Source organism: Mus musculus, chromosome 16, assembly GCF_000001635.26.
Source record: "Mus musculus strain C57BL/6J chromosome 16, GRCm38.p6 C57BL/6J".
Classification (NCBI taxonomy): domain Eukaryota; kingdom Metazoa; phylum Chordata; class Mammalia; order Rodentia; family Muridae; genus Mus; species Mus musculus.
Genome location: NC_000082.6, coordinates 37195781 through 37208809, shown reverse-complemented (window position 1 = coordinate 37208809; position 13029 = coordinate 37195781). Strand labels below are relative to the sequence as shown.

Sequence of the window (13029 nt, the reverse complement as noted above, 5' to 3'; positions counted from 1 at the left end):
ACCATTTATAAACCAAGAGTCTTTTTTTTTTCTTTTAGAGAAAATTGTATTTTTATTATTTCTGAAGTGGAAATGGCTTCCCCAAATAAATATTATTAAAAATCATTTATTTATAAACCCAGAGTTTTAAAAGCTTATACTTGACCCTTTCTTAACTAGGAACACCCAAATGAGATCTTTCCTAAATAATCTGTTGAAAAAAATCATCTAGAGTATTGTGTCAACCTCTTATCAAAGGATTAAAGGGATTGTTGTAAAAAAGCATGGCAGCATCTCACCTGGAGGAAACTTATTTCTTCCATTTTCTTATTTCTGATTTCCATTTTCTTAGTTCCAATGCTCATAACCATTCCTTGTCTTTCTTTGTATAGTTTTCTCTTGATACCACTGCCACGAGAGCACTTCACTGAGGGATTACTATGTAAATGTCATTTTTTCCTACTTGAGTTGTATTCTCGTGGTTCAACAAATACATTGAAAAAAAACTTGAACGATGTCTAAGAATTAAAAATCAAATGAGGAAATAACTACATATTATTATTTTATAGTGACACTGCAGATGTTGTACAAGCTAAAAACTTCCAAAGTGTTTGAAAAGCAGAAGGCAGGAGAAGGCAAACAGACGTGTGAACTTGTAGAGGAAGATCCCTTTGCTGTGCAGATGATCTACTGGTGTCCAGAGAGCAGAATATTTTGTGTCTCTGGAGTCTCTGCATATGTCATAATTTATAAATTCAGCAGACATGAAGTCACAACAGAAATAGTGGTAAGTTACTTGAGATTTAACTTTTCTCTTTATAGTTCCTAAAAGAAAACAATTGTGTATTTGAACTACCACTTGGTATGGTTTTTAAAGCATCAAGATTACAGTGTATTGTTGAGGTTTGGCTTTGCTGTCTACTGTAATGCTAAATGTGGGTCCCCAAATCCTGGAGTCAGCATATAGACTCAAGTGGCCCTGCCCCCAAATTATTTCTGACTGGTAAATATAGGTGCCAACAGCCAATAGCTAGACAGACCCTGCCCCCAAGTTATTTCTGATTGGTAAATAAAGGTGCCAATGGCTAATAGCTGGACAGAAGAAACATAGATGAAGTTTAGGTTTTCTGGGCTTGGAGTTAGAGATGAACCAGAAGGGGAAGAAGGAGAAGCCACCATGGGTTATGTGAACCATAAAAACATGGCCCCCGAGAGCTGGCCAATTGGAGTTAAGAGCAGCCTAGATGAAACACAGAAGTAATAATTCAGGGTTATCTATAGGGAAGTAGATTCTAATAGAATGGAAGGTAGATATCTGCCCAGCTCTTGTGCTGTTTAAGGCTTATTATAAATATAAAGGTTGTGTGTGCCTTTTATCTGAGAACTAAATGGTCAAATGTGGGGAAGAAATCCCAGGTTGGGAGTAAACAATTTTACAACACTATATAATTCACATTTAATATAATCTGTAGTATTTTAAATTATTGTTACTTAATATATTAAAACCTAGTTTGTTTTTAAATGAAAAGTTCTCTAACAAAAGTTCAATGTCAAAATGAGCTTACTATTTTAAATTAATTTCTCTACAAATTGAACACCACATTGTCATCTGTTGTTATGTTTCTTTGTATCTCTTTAGTTTTGTACCTACTGACTAAACTGAGTCAATTCCTCCTAAATATTATCAATATAATAGCATGAACATTATTTTGCCTATAAAGAAAAATACTTATTATAATATATAACACATTTTAAAATAGGTATTACATATTACATGCCTAAGCAAGTATATGCATATATGCATAAATGCATTTAATTAGTGTAGAGTTTTGCTTTCTGTATAAATGTCAAATTAGTGTAGGCTTTGTTTTTTTTTAAATTTAACTTTTTTGTTTTTTGTTAGTAATTTGTCATAAGTGATTATTTCTCAACTATAATAGGGTTACTTTTTTTTTTTTTTTTTTTTTTTTTTTTTTTTTTCCATTTTTTATTAGGTATTTCGCTCATTTACATTTGCAATGCTATACCAAAAGTCCCCCATAGCCACCCACCCCCTTTCCCCTACCCACCCACTCCCCTTTTATGGCCCTGGCGTTCCCCTGTACTGGGGCATATAAAGTTTGCGTGTCCAATGGGCCTCTCTTTCCAGTGATGGCCGACTAGGCCATCTTTTGATGCATATGCAGCTAGAGATAAGAGCTCCGGGGTACTGGTTAGTTCATAATGTTGTTCCACCTATAGGGTTGCAGATCCCTTTAGCTTCTTTGGTACTTTCTCTAGCTCCTTCATTGGGGGCCATGTGATCCATCCAATAGCCGACTGTGAGCATCCACTTCTATGTTTGCTAGGCCCAGGCATACTCTGACAAGAGACAGCTATATCAGGGTCCTTTCAGCATAATCTTGCTAGTGTATGCAATGGTGTCAGCATTTGGAAGCTGATTATGGGATGGATCCCCGGATATGGTAGTGTCTACATGGTCCATCCTTTTATCTCAACTCCAAACTTTGTCTCTGTAACTCCTTCCAAGGGTGTTTTGCTCCCACTTCTAAGGAGGGGCATAGTGTTCACACTTCAGTCTTCATTTTTCTTGAGTTTCATGTGTTTAGGAAATTGTATCTTATATCTTGGGTATCTTAGGTTTTGGGCTAATATCCACTTATCAGTGAGTACATATTGTGTGAGTTCCTTTGTGAATGTGTTACCTCACTCAGGATGATGCCCTCCAGGTCCATCCATTTGGCCAGGAATTTCATAAATTCATTCTTTTTAATAGCTGAGTAGTACTCCATTGTGTAGATGTACCACATCTTCTGTATCCATTCCTCTGTTGAGGGGCATCTGGGTTCCTTCCAGCTTCTGGCTATTATAAATAAGGCTGCTATGAACATAGTGGAGCATGTGTCCTTCTTACCAGTTGGGGCATCTTCTGGATATATGCCCAGGAGAGGTATTGCTGGATCCTCCGGTAGTACTATATCCAGTTTTCTGAGGAACCGCCAGACTGATCTCCAGAGTGGTTGTACAAGCCTGCAATCCCACCAACAATGGAGGAGTGTTCCTCTTTCTTAATAGTTTTTTAAGGAGCAACATTTTATATAGTGAAAAATATACCTTACCATTACACTTACCATTATAAAAACATTACCTTACCATTACCATACCATTACATGAAATTCTTATCATACAAAAAACGATGGTGTCATTGTGGTATCAGCTATTTCTAAGTTAATATGCCTTTAATTTCTCTATTCTGTTCTATATATTTTACCATATTTTATCAGAATATAAAGATTGTTTCATATAGGCTTTTTGGGGTATGTGTTTTTACCTCAACCACAAGTAATGCCATTCTTTTAGAGTATATTGAAAGCTTAGGGATTAAGGTCACAGGTGCTTAAGTTGAAATCCTAACTTTACCACTGATTATCTCTCTGTGTAGCTCTGAGCAATTAATAGGAAGTAGCAGAGTCTGGGGACAATTTATACTCATACCCATATAATTTCCTATGTAAAAAAACAAAAAGTAGAGTATAAAAGTTAAGTGGAAATATTCATGGTAATTTGATCAGGTTTTTATAACGATGCTATAGCAGCATCAGCACTGTGTACAACTCAAGTCCATCTGCCCAAAGATGACTCCACGCACAGTGGGCTTCCCCCGCAAACAATCACCAAGAAAATGTCCCACAGGCTTGTCTCCAATACCACTCTGTTTGGGGACATTTTCTCAATCGAGGGGCCCTCTTTCAAAATGAATCTAGCTGCTGTCAAGTTGACAAAACAAGCTTGAGAAAGCAAAAGAATACTCATATAAAAATTTCTGCCACACAAATGCAATATGAAGGTAAATACCAGGATGTGAGGGCACATACCTTTAATCTCTGCGCTTGTGAGATAGAGATAGGCAGATCTCTATGAGTTCTAGACCAGCCTGGTCTACAAAGTGAGCAGGACACCCAGGGCTACACAGAGAAACCCTTTCTCAAACCACTCCCACAAAAAATAATTTATTTTTAATAATAGGTTTCTTTCTTTCATAGTTCTGAGGAATTAAAAATTATGGTTTTTTGTATTGTTTTTGTTTTTTGTTTTTGTATTTTGGTGATTGCCATTGAATAGTCTATGTAATTTATTACTTAATGCAGATTGAAATAATTTAGAATAATTTATAAAAACCCAGATTATATTAATGTGCCTATTATTATTATTATTATTATTATTAGACTAAATTAAAATGACCTTTTTTAAGTCACTAGAGGTACGACTTCAGTGTGATGTTGAAGACATTATTACTCCTGAGCCAGAAACAAGCCCTCCATTTCCAGATCTCTCCTCTCAACTTCCTCCTTCAAGGAGTCTTTCTGGAAGCACTAATACTGTGTCTAGTGAAGGAGTGACAAAGGACAGCATCCCGTGCCTCAGGTAAGAACTGCTACCAAGTGCCGAAGCACACTCAGCCGTTAATTACATAATTCTTGTACAATGTAACGGTTAAAGTTATTGCTCTCTCTTGTTAGATGAGTTAGGAGAGCATGATTGTCTTTGAATAACCTCCCCCTAAAAAGGCACAGTATTTTTATACTTCATTTACCTATTTACATTTTTCTCAAAACGATTCTAAAGAAAACATGGATTTTATAAAATGGGAAGTTTAACAAGGCAAAGCCCTAATCTTTTTTCCTAATTAATGATTATTGTTAAACATTTTACTCAATATATAGAAGTTGCATTTAACAACATAATAAAGAGCTTAGCATGTAAAGATCATAGGCAAATTTATCTTGCTTTTATGCTTTTAATTTTATAGGATATATAAATCATTACTTTTATGTTGCCATATAATTGTTTCTAGTGTTATATATTTGGAGAATTTAGCATAAGAAAGAGTTTTCTCTAAGCCCCATAAAACAATATATCTATTACTTAAAGAATGGACAGTTTGTTTCTTAATTTTTTTATGCAAAAATGTATAGAAACTTTAGAGATAAGTTTTCAACAATGAAGGGTATATAATTAGCAGTAATGCGTAACTTCTAATTTTTAAAAAGATTTTCATCCTAAGTGAGGTAACCAGTCACAAAGGAACACATATGATATGCACTCACTGATAAGTGGATATTAGCCCAGAAGCTCAGAATACCCAAGATACAATTTGCAAAACACATGAAACTCAAGAAGGAAGACCAATGTGTGGATACTTCAATCCTTCTTAGAAGGGGGAACAAAATACCCATGGAAGCAGTAACAGAGACAAAGTTCAGAGCAGAGATTGATGGAATGACCATCCAGAGACTGCCACACCTCGGGATCCATCCCATAAACAACCACCAAACTCAGACACTATTGCGGATGCCAACAAGAGCTTTCTAACAGGAGCCTGATATAGCTGTCTCCTGAGAGGCTCTGCCAGTGCCTGACAAATACAGAAGTGGATACTCACAGCCATCCATTGGATAGAGCACAGGGTCCCCAATGAAGGAGCTAGAAAAAGTACCCAAGAAGCTGAAGGGGTTTGCAGCCCCATAGGAGGAACAACAATATGAACTAACCAGTACCCCCCAGAGCTCCCTGGGACTAAACCACCAATCAAAGAAAACACATGATGGGACTCATGGCTCCAGATGCATATGTAGCAGAGGATGGCCTTGTCAGTCATCAATGGGAGGAGAGGCCTTTGGTCCTGTGAAGATTCTATGCCCCTGTATAGGGAAATGCCAGGGCCAGGAAGCAGGAGTGGGTAGGTTGGGGAGCAAGGAGAAGTCGGGAGGGAATAGGGGATTTTCAGAGGGGAAACTAGGAAAGGGCATAACATGTGAAATGTAAAAAAAAGCAAATATCTAATAAAATTTAAAAAAAAAGATTTTCAAAAAGGAAGAGTAAGCATGAATTAATTGGAAGAAAAATCTATAAACAAAAAAATTATTAAATTTTAGCTAGTGAAAATCTCTTATAAGTTCATGTATATATTTATATTTGTTTATTTATGTGCATATGCACACACACAGACACACAGACACACACACACACATACACATATCATGCTGTATATGTGGTAGTCAGAGGACAACCTGTAAGAATCTGTCCTCTCCTTAGATCTTTTGTGTCCTGGGGATGAAGCTTAGTTCGATGACAGCACGTTTACCTGTTAAGTTACTGTGCCAACCCATTTATAGTTTTTTTTTTTTTCATATCAGTTTCCTTCATTTAGTTGAGTTCAAAGAGTGTGAAAACCCTTCGGGGTCTACCCTATGACTGCTCTACATCCCATACCTCTTCCCCTTCCCCCACTGACTCCAGGAGGATGTCCCTATCTTCCCATCCCACACCTCACCTGATCTCTCCACTCCTTGGGGCCCCCAGTCTCTTGAGGGTTAGGTGCATCTTCTCTGATTGAACCCAGATTCGGCAGTTCTGTGCTATATCTATCTTAAGGGCCTCATATCAGCTGGTATATGCTGCCTGGTTGGGGTCCAGTGACTAAGAGATCTGGGGCATCCAGGTTAATTGAGATTGCTGGTCCAGGAGGTGGACAAAATCTGGAATGTACAAAAAAAGATGAAAAAAAAATGTTGCCAGGCATTTTAGGATATAGGTATCACATAAATTATATTATGTATTTGGTACTTTACTATAATATAGGCTTTATATTATAAGATTTTTGTTCAGCAGTATATAATTACTTGATAATATCCGTGTCCTGAGTACATTTTGTGAAAGATAACCTAATGTGTAATTTTTGGAAGGCTACACATATTAAATTTATTTCCATCTTTAAAAAAAGAATGTGAAAACCAATGCAAACACTGGAACATTTAAAATAGCACTACAGACCAATTTGTTTGTTCAAAATAGCGCTAGAGACCAATTTGTAAACAAACAAACAAACAAAAACCTATTATTGTTAGAGCACAAGTCTTCTGATTACTTAGATATTTATAAAATAGAGAAGAATTGAGGATAGGGATGATGGAGAAAAACAAGTGAAATAAAGGTCTGGTTAGCATCAACAATTATTGAAGTGTAAAAGTGTTGACTTGACAAATACTGAAGTAAATTTCAAGGATTATTGAAAACCAAAAGAAAAAATCCACATAGTCATATAGCATGTGCTCAGTGCCCAGAAGTCAACTACACACAAAAAAATCTAAATGTTATTCTATTAATTAGACTACATTATGGATGGATTCTTAAGATGCATATAATGCATGCTTCACTAAATCTTGGCATTTGTCCCTTTGTTTAGCTGAAGTTGGACACTTTTATATACATTAGCTCATAAATATTCATTTCAACTAGCCAATTCTCTACTTTTAAGAGCATTCTAATTATTATCAATATATACAAATTTGTACAATTATTTTTATTTATACTTATGTATGTTTAATAAATATTTATCATTGGCCTTGTTAAGAGAATAAGATTTAAAGAAAAGACTTGAAATAATTAAGAAACTTAAATATATATAGTGGAATAAAATTCTAGACAAAAAAAAATCACAGCTATAGGGCTTGGGTGATTGGCATGTTAAGGAAATAGTTAGGCCAAGGCAGCTAGAGCTCAGAAACGTGTCATGATAATAATAAGTGATGTCATATAGCTAATCGAGGCCTAATAATAGGACATTATGAGAGCCTTACCATTTATTTCAAGCGGGAAGTGGGAGTCATTGTAATGTTTTGATTAGAAAATAACATGATTGGACTTAAATTTTAAGTAGATCAATTTAATAAGCGAGTTAGACATGAGTTTGAGAATGGAAAGAATAGAAGCTAGGGACCAGCTATAAGGCTATCAAATTGGTGTCAGATTACCAAATATAACTATATAGCAGTCATTCTTTTTATTACTATGCTTTATAATTATATAGAAAGTATCATTTATTTTAAAGCACTGTCCTAAAATTAAAACAAAGAAAATGTTTGATAAGTTAAAGTTGTAAAACTGATTTAAAAATTACTGAGCAAGTATGTGTAGCTTGGTACATCTAAGAGGATGACAAAGCATTGTCTATCCACATACTTGCCCCCATGTTATATATTTTTGAAGTATAGGTCTATGTAAATTCTGAAGATGCATAAGTATGCTAAAGATGTATGGGATATTATTATGTTTCCTCTTTCTTCTAGTGTTAAAACACGGCCAGTACGAATGCCGCCGGGCTATCAAGCAGATCTTGTTATTCAGTTGGTGTGGGTAGATGGTGAGCCTCCTCAGCAAATTACCAGCCTTTCTATAAGCTCAGCATATGGAATGTAAGTGATTAAACTAACTTCCTGGTTTATATTCCCTAGTTTTAAATAGTTTATAAATGCCTCTTTTAAAAATATTAAATCTTAAAAATTATACTAATCATTTAGCTCAATTTTTATTAAATTAACCATCATATGATAAAATATTAATTTAATTATTTGTTTTCTTTTTCTTGGTTTCATATTAGTGGTAATATCCCTATTTTAGATTTTTCTTTTTGGGTTGATTTGGATTTTCTGTTTCTTTTCCCATTATGTTTCACTTTGGCTACTTTCTTTTGACCTGTCTTGTAGTAGAATTCAATTCAACTTTGCTAATGTGATAGTAGATCTACCAGTGGTGTTTGCTTTCAGTGATACTTGCAAATAGAGCAAGTTTTAGATTTCTGATGATAACTGACTCTTTTATCCTTCTCAAGGATTCCTTGTCTCAGTTGTAATGTACTTGTATGATGTTATCCACAATCCCCATTAGTTAATATGTAAAAAGAATTATTTTCTACCCTAGATAGCTACCTTTAAGATGGGTGAGTTCCAGCAGTTTCAAGATACCTTTTCAAAAGATTGGTCTTCAAAGACAGGGGAGAGGACTATAAGAATGAAGAGACTGTGGTTATGTGCCACTTAATTTAGAAGATGATTAAAGAAAACATTTTCCATGTATGAGAACTCCACTGAAGAACATATAACAATATGAGAATGGCAGCTTGGGTGGTTTATTATAGAGCTTTGGGTGTCAAGAAAAAAGGAAGGAAGGAAGGAGGGAGGGAGGGAGGGAAGGAAGGAAGGAAGGAAGGAAGGAAGGAAGGAAGGAAGGAAGGAAGGAAGGAAGGAAGGGAAAAATTCCCCACCTTAAATCATTAGCAGAGTAAATTCTACAAAGTATTAAAGAAATAAATAATGTAATTAACAGAACCTTTCTGAGATTTATGAAAAATGAAATCATGCTTGTCTTATTTTGTGAGGTAACAAATTTGAAGATATAAAAAGGTTATTAAAAGAAAGGAAAATTATAAGTCTATGACTTATATGATCATGAATTTAAAATTCTAACCAAAATATAAATAAATCTATCAAGGAAATGATAAAATTATTCATACTCAAAGTTTATTTACATCAGGAATGCAAATTGTTTTACCATTTTAAATTAATCAAGGCATTTTGTCAACTTAACAGAATTAAGCAGTGTAAAAAGAAACCTTTATTTGCATGATGTAATTGTCATCTCAGAGGTTTAGTGTCTCCGTCTAACATAGGCTGAATCCTGGAAGCTTCTAGCCTCCAAACAAACTAATCTAGACCTAGAATGTTTTCAGCATCTGACACTTACTGCTGAATAAGCTCACCCTTTCTAGCTCTTTCAAACTGGCTGACTGGTTCAACTCAGCTATTCTGGCTCAAAACTCCTCTCCAGGTTGACTGATTTGAATTGGCTTCTCTTAGCTTCTGTCTGAATTGTTCTGCTTGGCCTTGTACTATCTTGGGAAATCTGTTCTAATCTCGCTCCTTCTCACTCTCTGACTCCTTCTGTCTTAACCAGTGTCTATCTTGTTCTCTTTTCAACCTTTCTCTGTAAAACTCTCCTGGTAAAACTGCCTCCTTTCTGTTATTTCCTTATCTGGCTCTGCACTTGGCCCGGTAGTACAGTTTGGAAAGTCCTTTTTGAAGTGGGGAGGTACTGGGTGGTCTTGAATTCATTTTGGATATTACATCTGTTCTCCTGAGAGTTGAGCACATTCTATTCTGTTGAATCTTTCTCTGATTCATCACTTTGTCTGCCACTCAATTGGACATCACTTTGAAACATGGGTGCTTCCTTCTACAAACCAATTTTATCTTCTTGTTTGAGTTAATGGTGTGTACTATGGGCATGTTGTATTCCCACCAGAGAGATTAAAGGAGTGTGGTAAGGGTGTGTCTGTATTCCTGCCAGATTAGCCATATTATAAAATCCATGTACAAAGATGAAAAAGCATGCAATTATATCAAAGATGCAAAAGCAAAATTTTTATGAGAAGCTGACCATGCTCCAGCAAATAGACAGACCTGCATCAGTATACATACTGTGTAGATGATGTAAAACAACATGGCCATTTGAAGTTGGGAAGAAATAGTGATAAGGGTATGGGAGGAGAATTGGAGCAGAGAGTATGAGGGATAGACTTGATAAATGTACAAAATTCTCAAACAATAAAGCACACACACGAGCATATGACAAAAGTTCAGTAGCAATGGTAAGTTTAAAATAAACTACTAATTAAAATGGGAAGACAATTGTCTTTACTCTGATACATTGAAATAAGCCCTATACTTTTTGGTGAAATGTTAGATATTTTACTTCTAAGTCTAAAAATATAAAAGACAAGTATCTTAGTTTATTTGGGCTGCTGTAATAAAATATCTTAGACTGGGTAATCCATATACAACAGACATTTATTACTCAGTTCTGGAGGCTTTGAAGTCCAAGAATCGAGACATCAGCAGATTCAATATCTGATAAGCTCTCACAGTTTCAGAAATGGCATCTGACTACATTTTCATATAGATACTGAAAACAAGATTTTTTTTTCCTCATAAGGAACCTGATCTCATTTGTAAGATGAAAGTCCAAGACCTAAAGACCGTACATCTCAATACCATCACCTGTGGGTTTTATTTTAAACATAATTTATAATCTATATTATATTTGTTAATGGCCATGTGCTGTTTAAGCTTACTGAGAAGCTGGCTCTCAAAAAAAAAAAAAAAAAGTCTATCTGCTCCTTCTCAGGCCTATGAGTATAAAATGTCTTCCAAGTCCCCTAGTCTAGAGACAGGCTGGCCCATTGATATTGTGACATGGAAAAAAGCAACCAGCAGAGAGTTGCTTAAATATTGAAAATATTGTGTCCTTGAAAATGGCTAGAGAGAAAAAGCATTTTCAACAGAGGCTTCTGTTCATTATCTCATACTGTAAAAATGTCTTCAGTGGGAGTGAGAAGCCAGAAACTCATCCAGAAAGAAAAGGTACAATCTGGAACCCCAGCTGAATGCCTCAACTTCACCAGCTGATTTCTGTCAGATAAGCTCTAAATTTTATATTATCTTTGTTCTTTCAAGCAGGTGTCACCTGGTTGTTGTCTTTTGAAAGTTATAAACAGAATTGCTGGTATTTCCGTCTTATACCTATTTGTTCTTTCACTTCTGCTTATTATAAACTTAATAAATTCAAAAATTCAGAACTGCAAATATTGCTATTGTAAGAAAACTACATAGAATACATGATTTTGGGGAGCTACAGAAATAGACCATTGCTTCCTGCTCCAGATCCCCCCTCAATCATGTATTTAATAGTTGCAAAATAACCGTAATTCAATATTAGCAGTTCCAAAAGTTCACATTTCAGCATATTTAAGACATAAGATTGAAGTTTTATCTAGATGATATCTAAATCAGATAGGCATGAAATTCAAAGTATGATTCATTGAGAACTAAACTCTGCTTCCTCAAAAAAATTTCATTTGCCTACCTAAATTTATGATTCATGAGTCAAGCTCTTCTCCTGCCATGATGCTATGAAATTATATGCTTCTAAAATATAGTGGTAATCATTTTGTTCCACCATTCCAAAAGTCACAAATATGAAGAAAGGGGGAGTAATATATCCTAACTAAAACCAAAATACAATGTGGAAACACTGAATCTAAAGTCGGCTTAATAATTTGACTTTGTATTTCACCTTTTTTTTTAATTTTATTGGTATACATTTTTTTTCTCCTTTTTTTATTACGTATTTTCCTCAATTACATTTCCAATGCTATCCCAAAAGTCCCCCCCCTCCCCCCCCCACTCCCCAACCCACCCATTCCCATTTTTTGGCCCTGGCGTTCCCCTGTACTGGGGCATATAAAGTTTGCGTGTCCAATGGGCCTCTCTTTCCAGTGATGACCGACTAGGCCATCTTTTGATACATATGCAGCTAGAGTCAAGAGCTCCGGGGTACTGGTTAGTTCATAATGTTGTCACCTTTCAAACACAATGAGGCAAAGTTTAGAGCAACCTTTCAGTTAGTGAAGAAGAGCTGATATTGCTAAAGTTGAATGCCTGAAACTCTCCTATGGTGAAGTGGATGCTTACAGATCTACCTTTAAGAAGACTTGGCAGTACTGTTTGACATCCAAAGCCCCTGGAGGCAAACCTAGAAATGTAGGTGAAGGGAGCAAGCCCAATATTTTTGTATTTGTGTGCCATTGGAACTGACGTGAGTTGGATATCATCAAGTTTTGTGACCTGAGTACTCCTGAGGAGCAGCCATTCCCTCAGAGTGATAGAATACAGAGTGGTTGATGAAGACACATTAATCCTTAGTCTCCATGTGCATGTACCTCACACATTTGAACATCTATGTAGTCACATGTATGTGTGTGTGCGCACACACATGTACACATGCCCCCCACACACACAGAGAGGAGGAGATGGGTATCTAAACTGCAGTTCTTATGCTTGCAGTGTTCTCTGTGATCCAGAGAATGATTTATGATATGGGTGCTTTGTTTTGAATGATTTTGTTTACTAAGTATGTAACAAGAAGTAAACACACACACACACACACACACACACACACACAAATCCAGCAAATATGGATAGAAAGATCAGATAGATAGCAAAAATCAAATCAGTTCACAGCATCCACCAGAGTCTACAAGAATAGCCTGATTTGAGAGAGCAAACAAATGTAGTATCAGCAAATTGAGGACTTAAAATCTTATAGCAGAAATGAACTGGAGAAGGTGAAGCAGACACTTCGATGAGTTTCAGG

At 35.8% G+C, this 13029-nt stretch overlaps 1 protein-coding gene across 13 annotated transcripts in view; it reads left to right on the top strand.

Moving 5' to 3' along the window:
* Stxbp5l (syntaxin binding protein 5-like) overlaps positions 1 to 13029 on the top strand; it is a 277941-nt gene that overhangs the window by 176206 nt on the left and 88706 nt on the right. For all 13 annotated transcript variants that reach the window (XM_006521886.4, XM_006521884.4, XM_017316899.2 and 10 more), the window contains 3 exons: positions 549 to 766; positions 4232 to 4404; positions 8109 to 8234. In XM_006521886.4, the coding sequence (XP_006521949.1) occupies positions 549 to 766; positions 4232 to 4404; positions 8109 to 8234 (517 nt within the window). The remainder of the gene's footprint in view (positions 1 to 548; positions 767 to 4231; positions 4405 to 8108; positions 8235 to 13029) is intronic.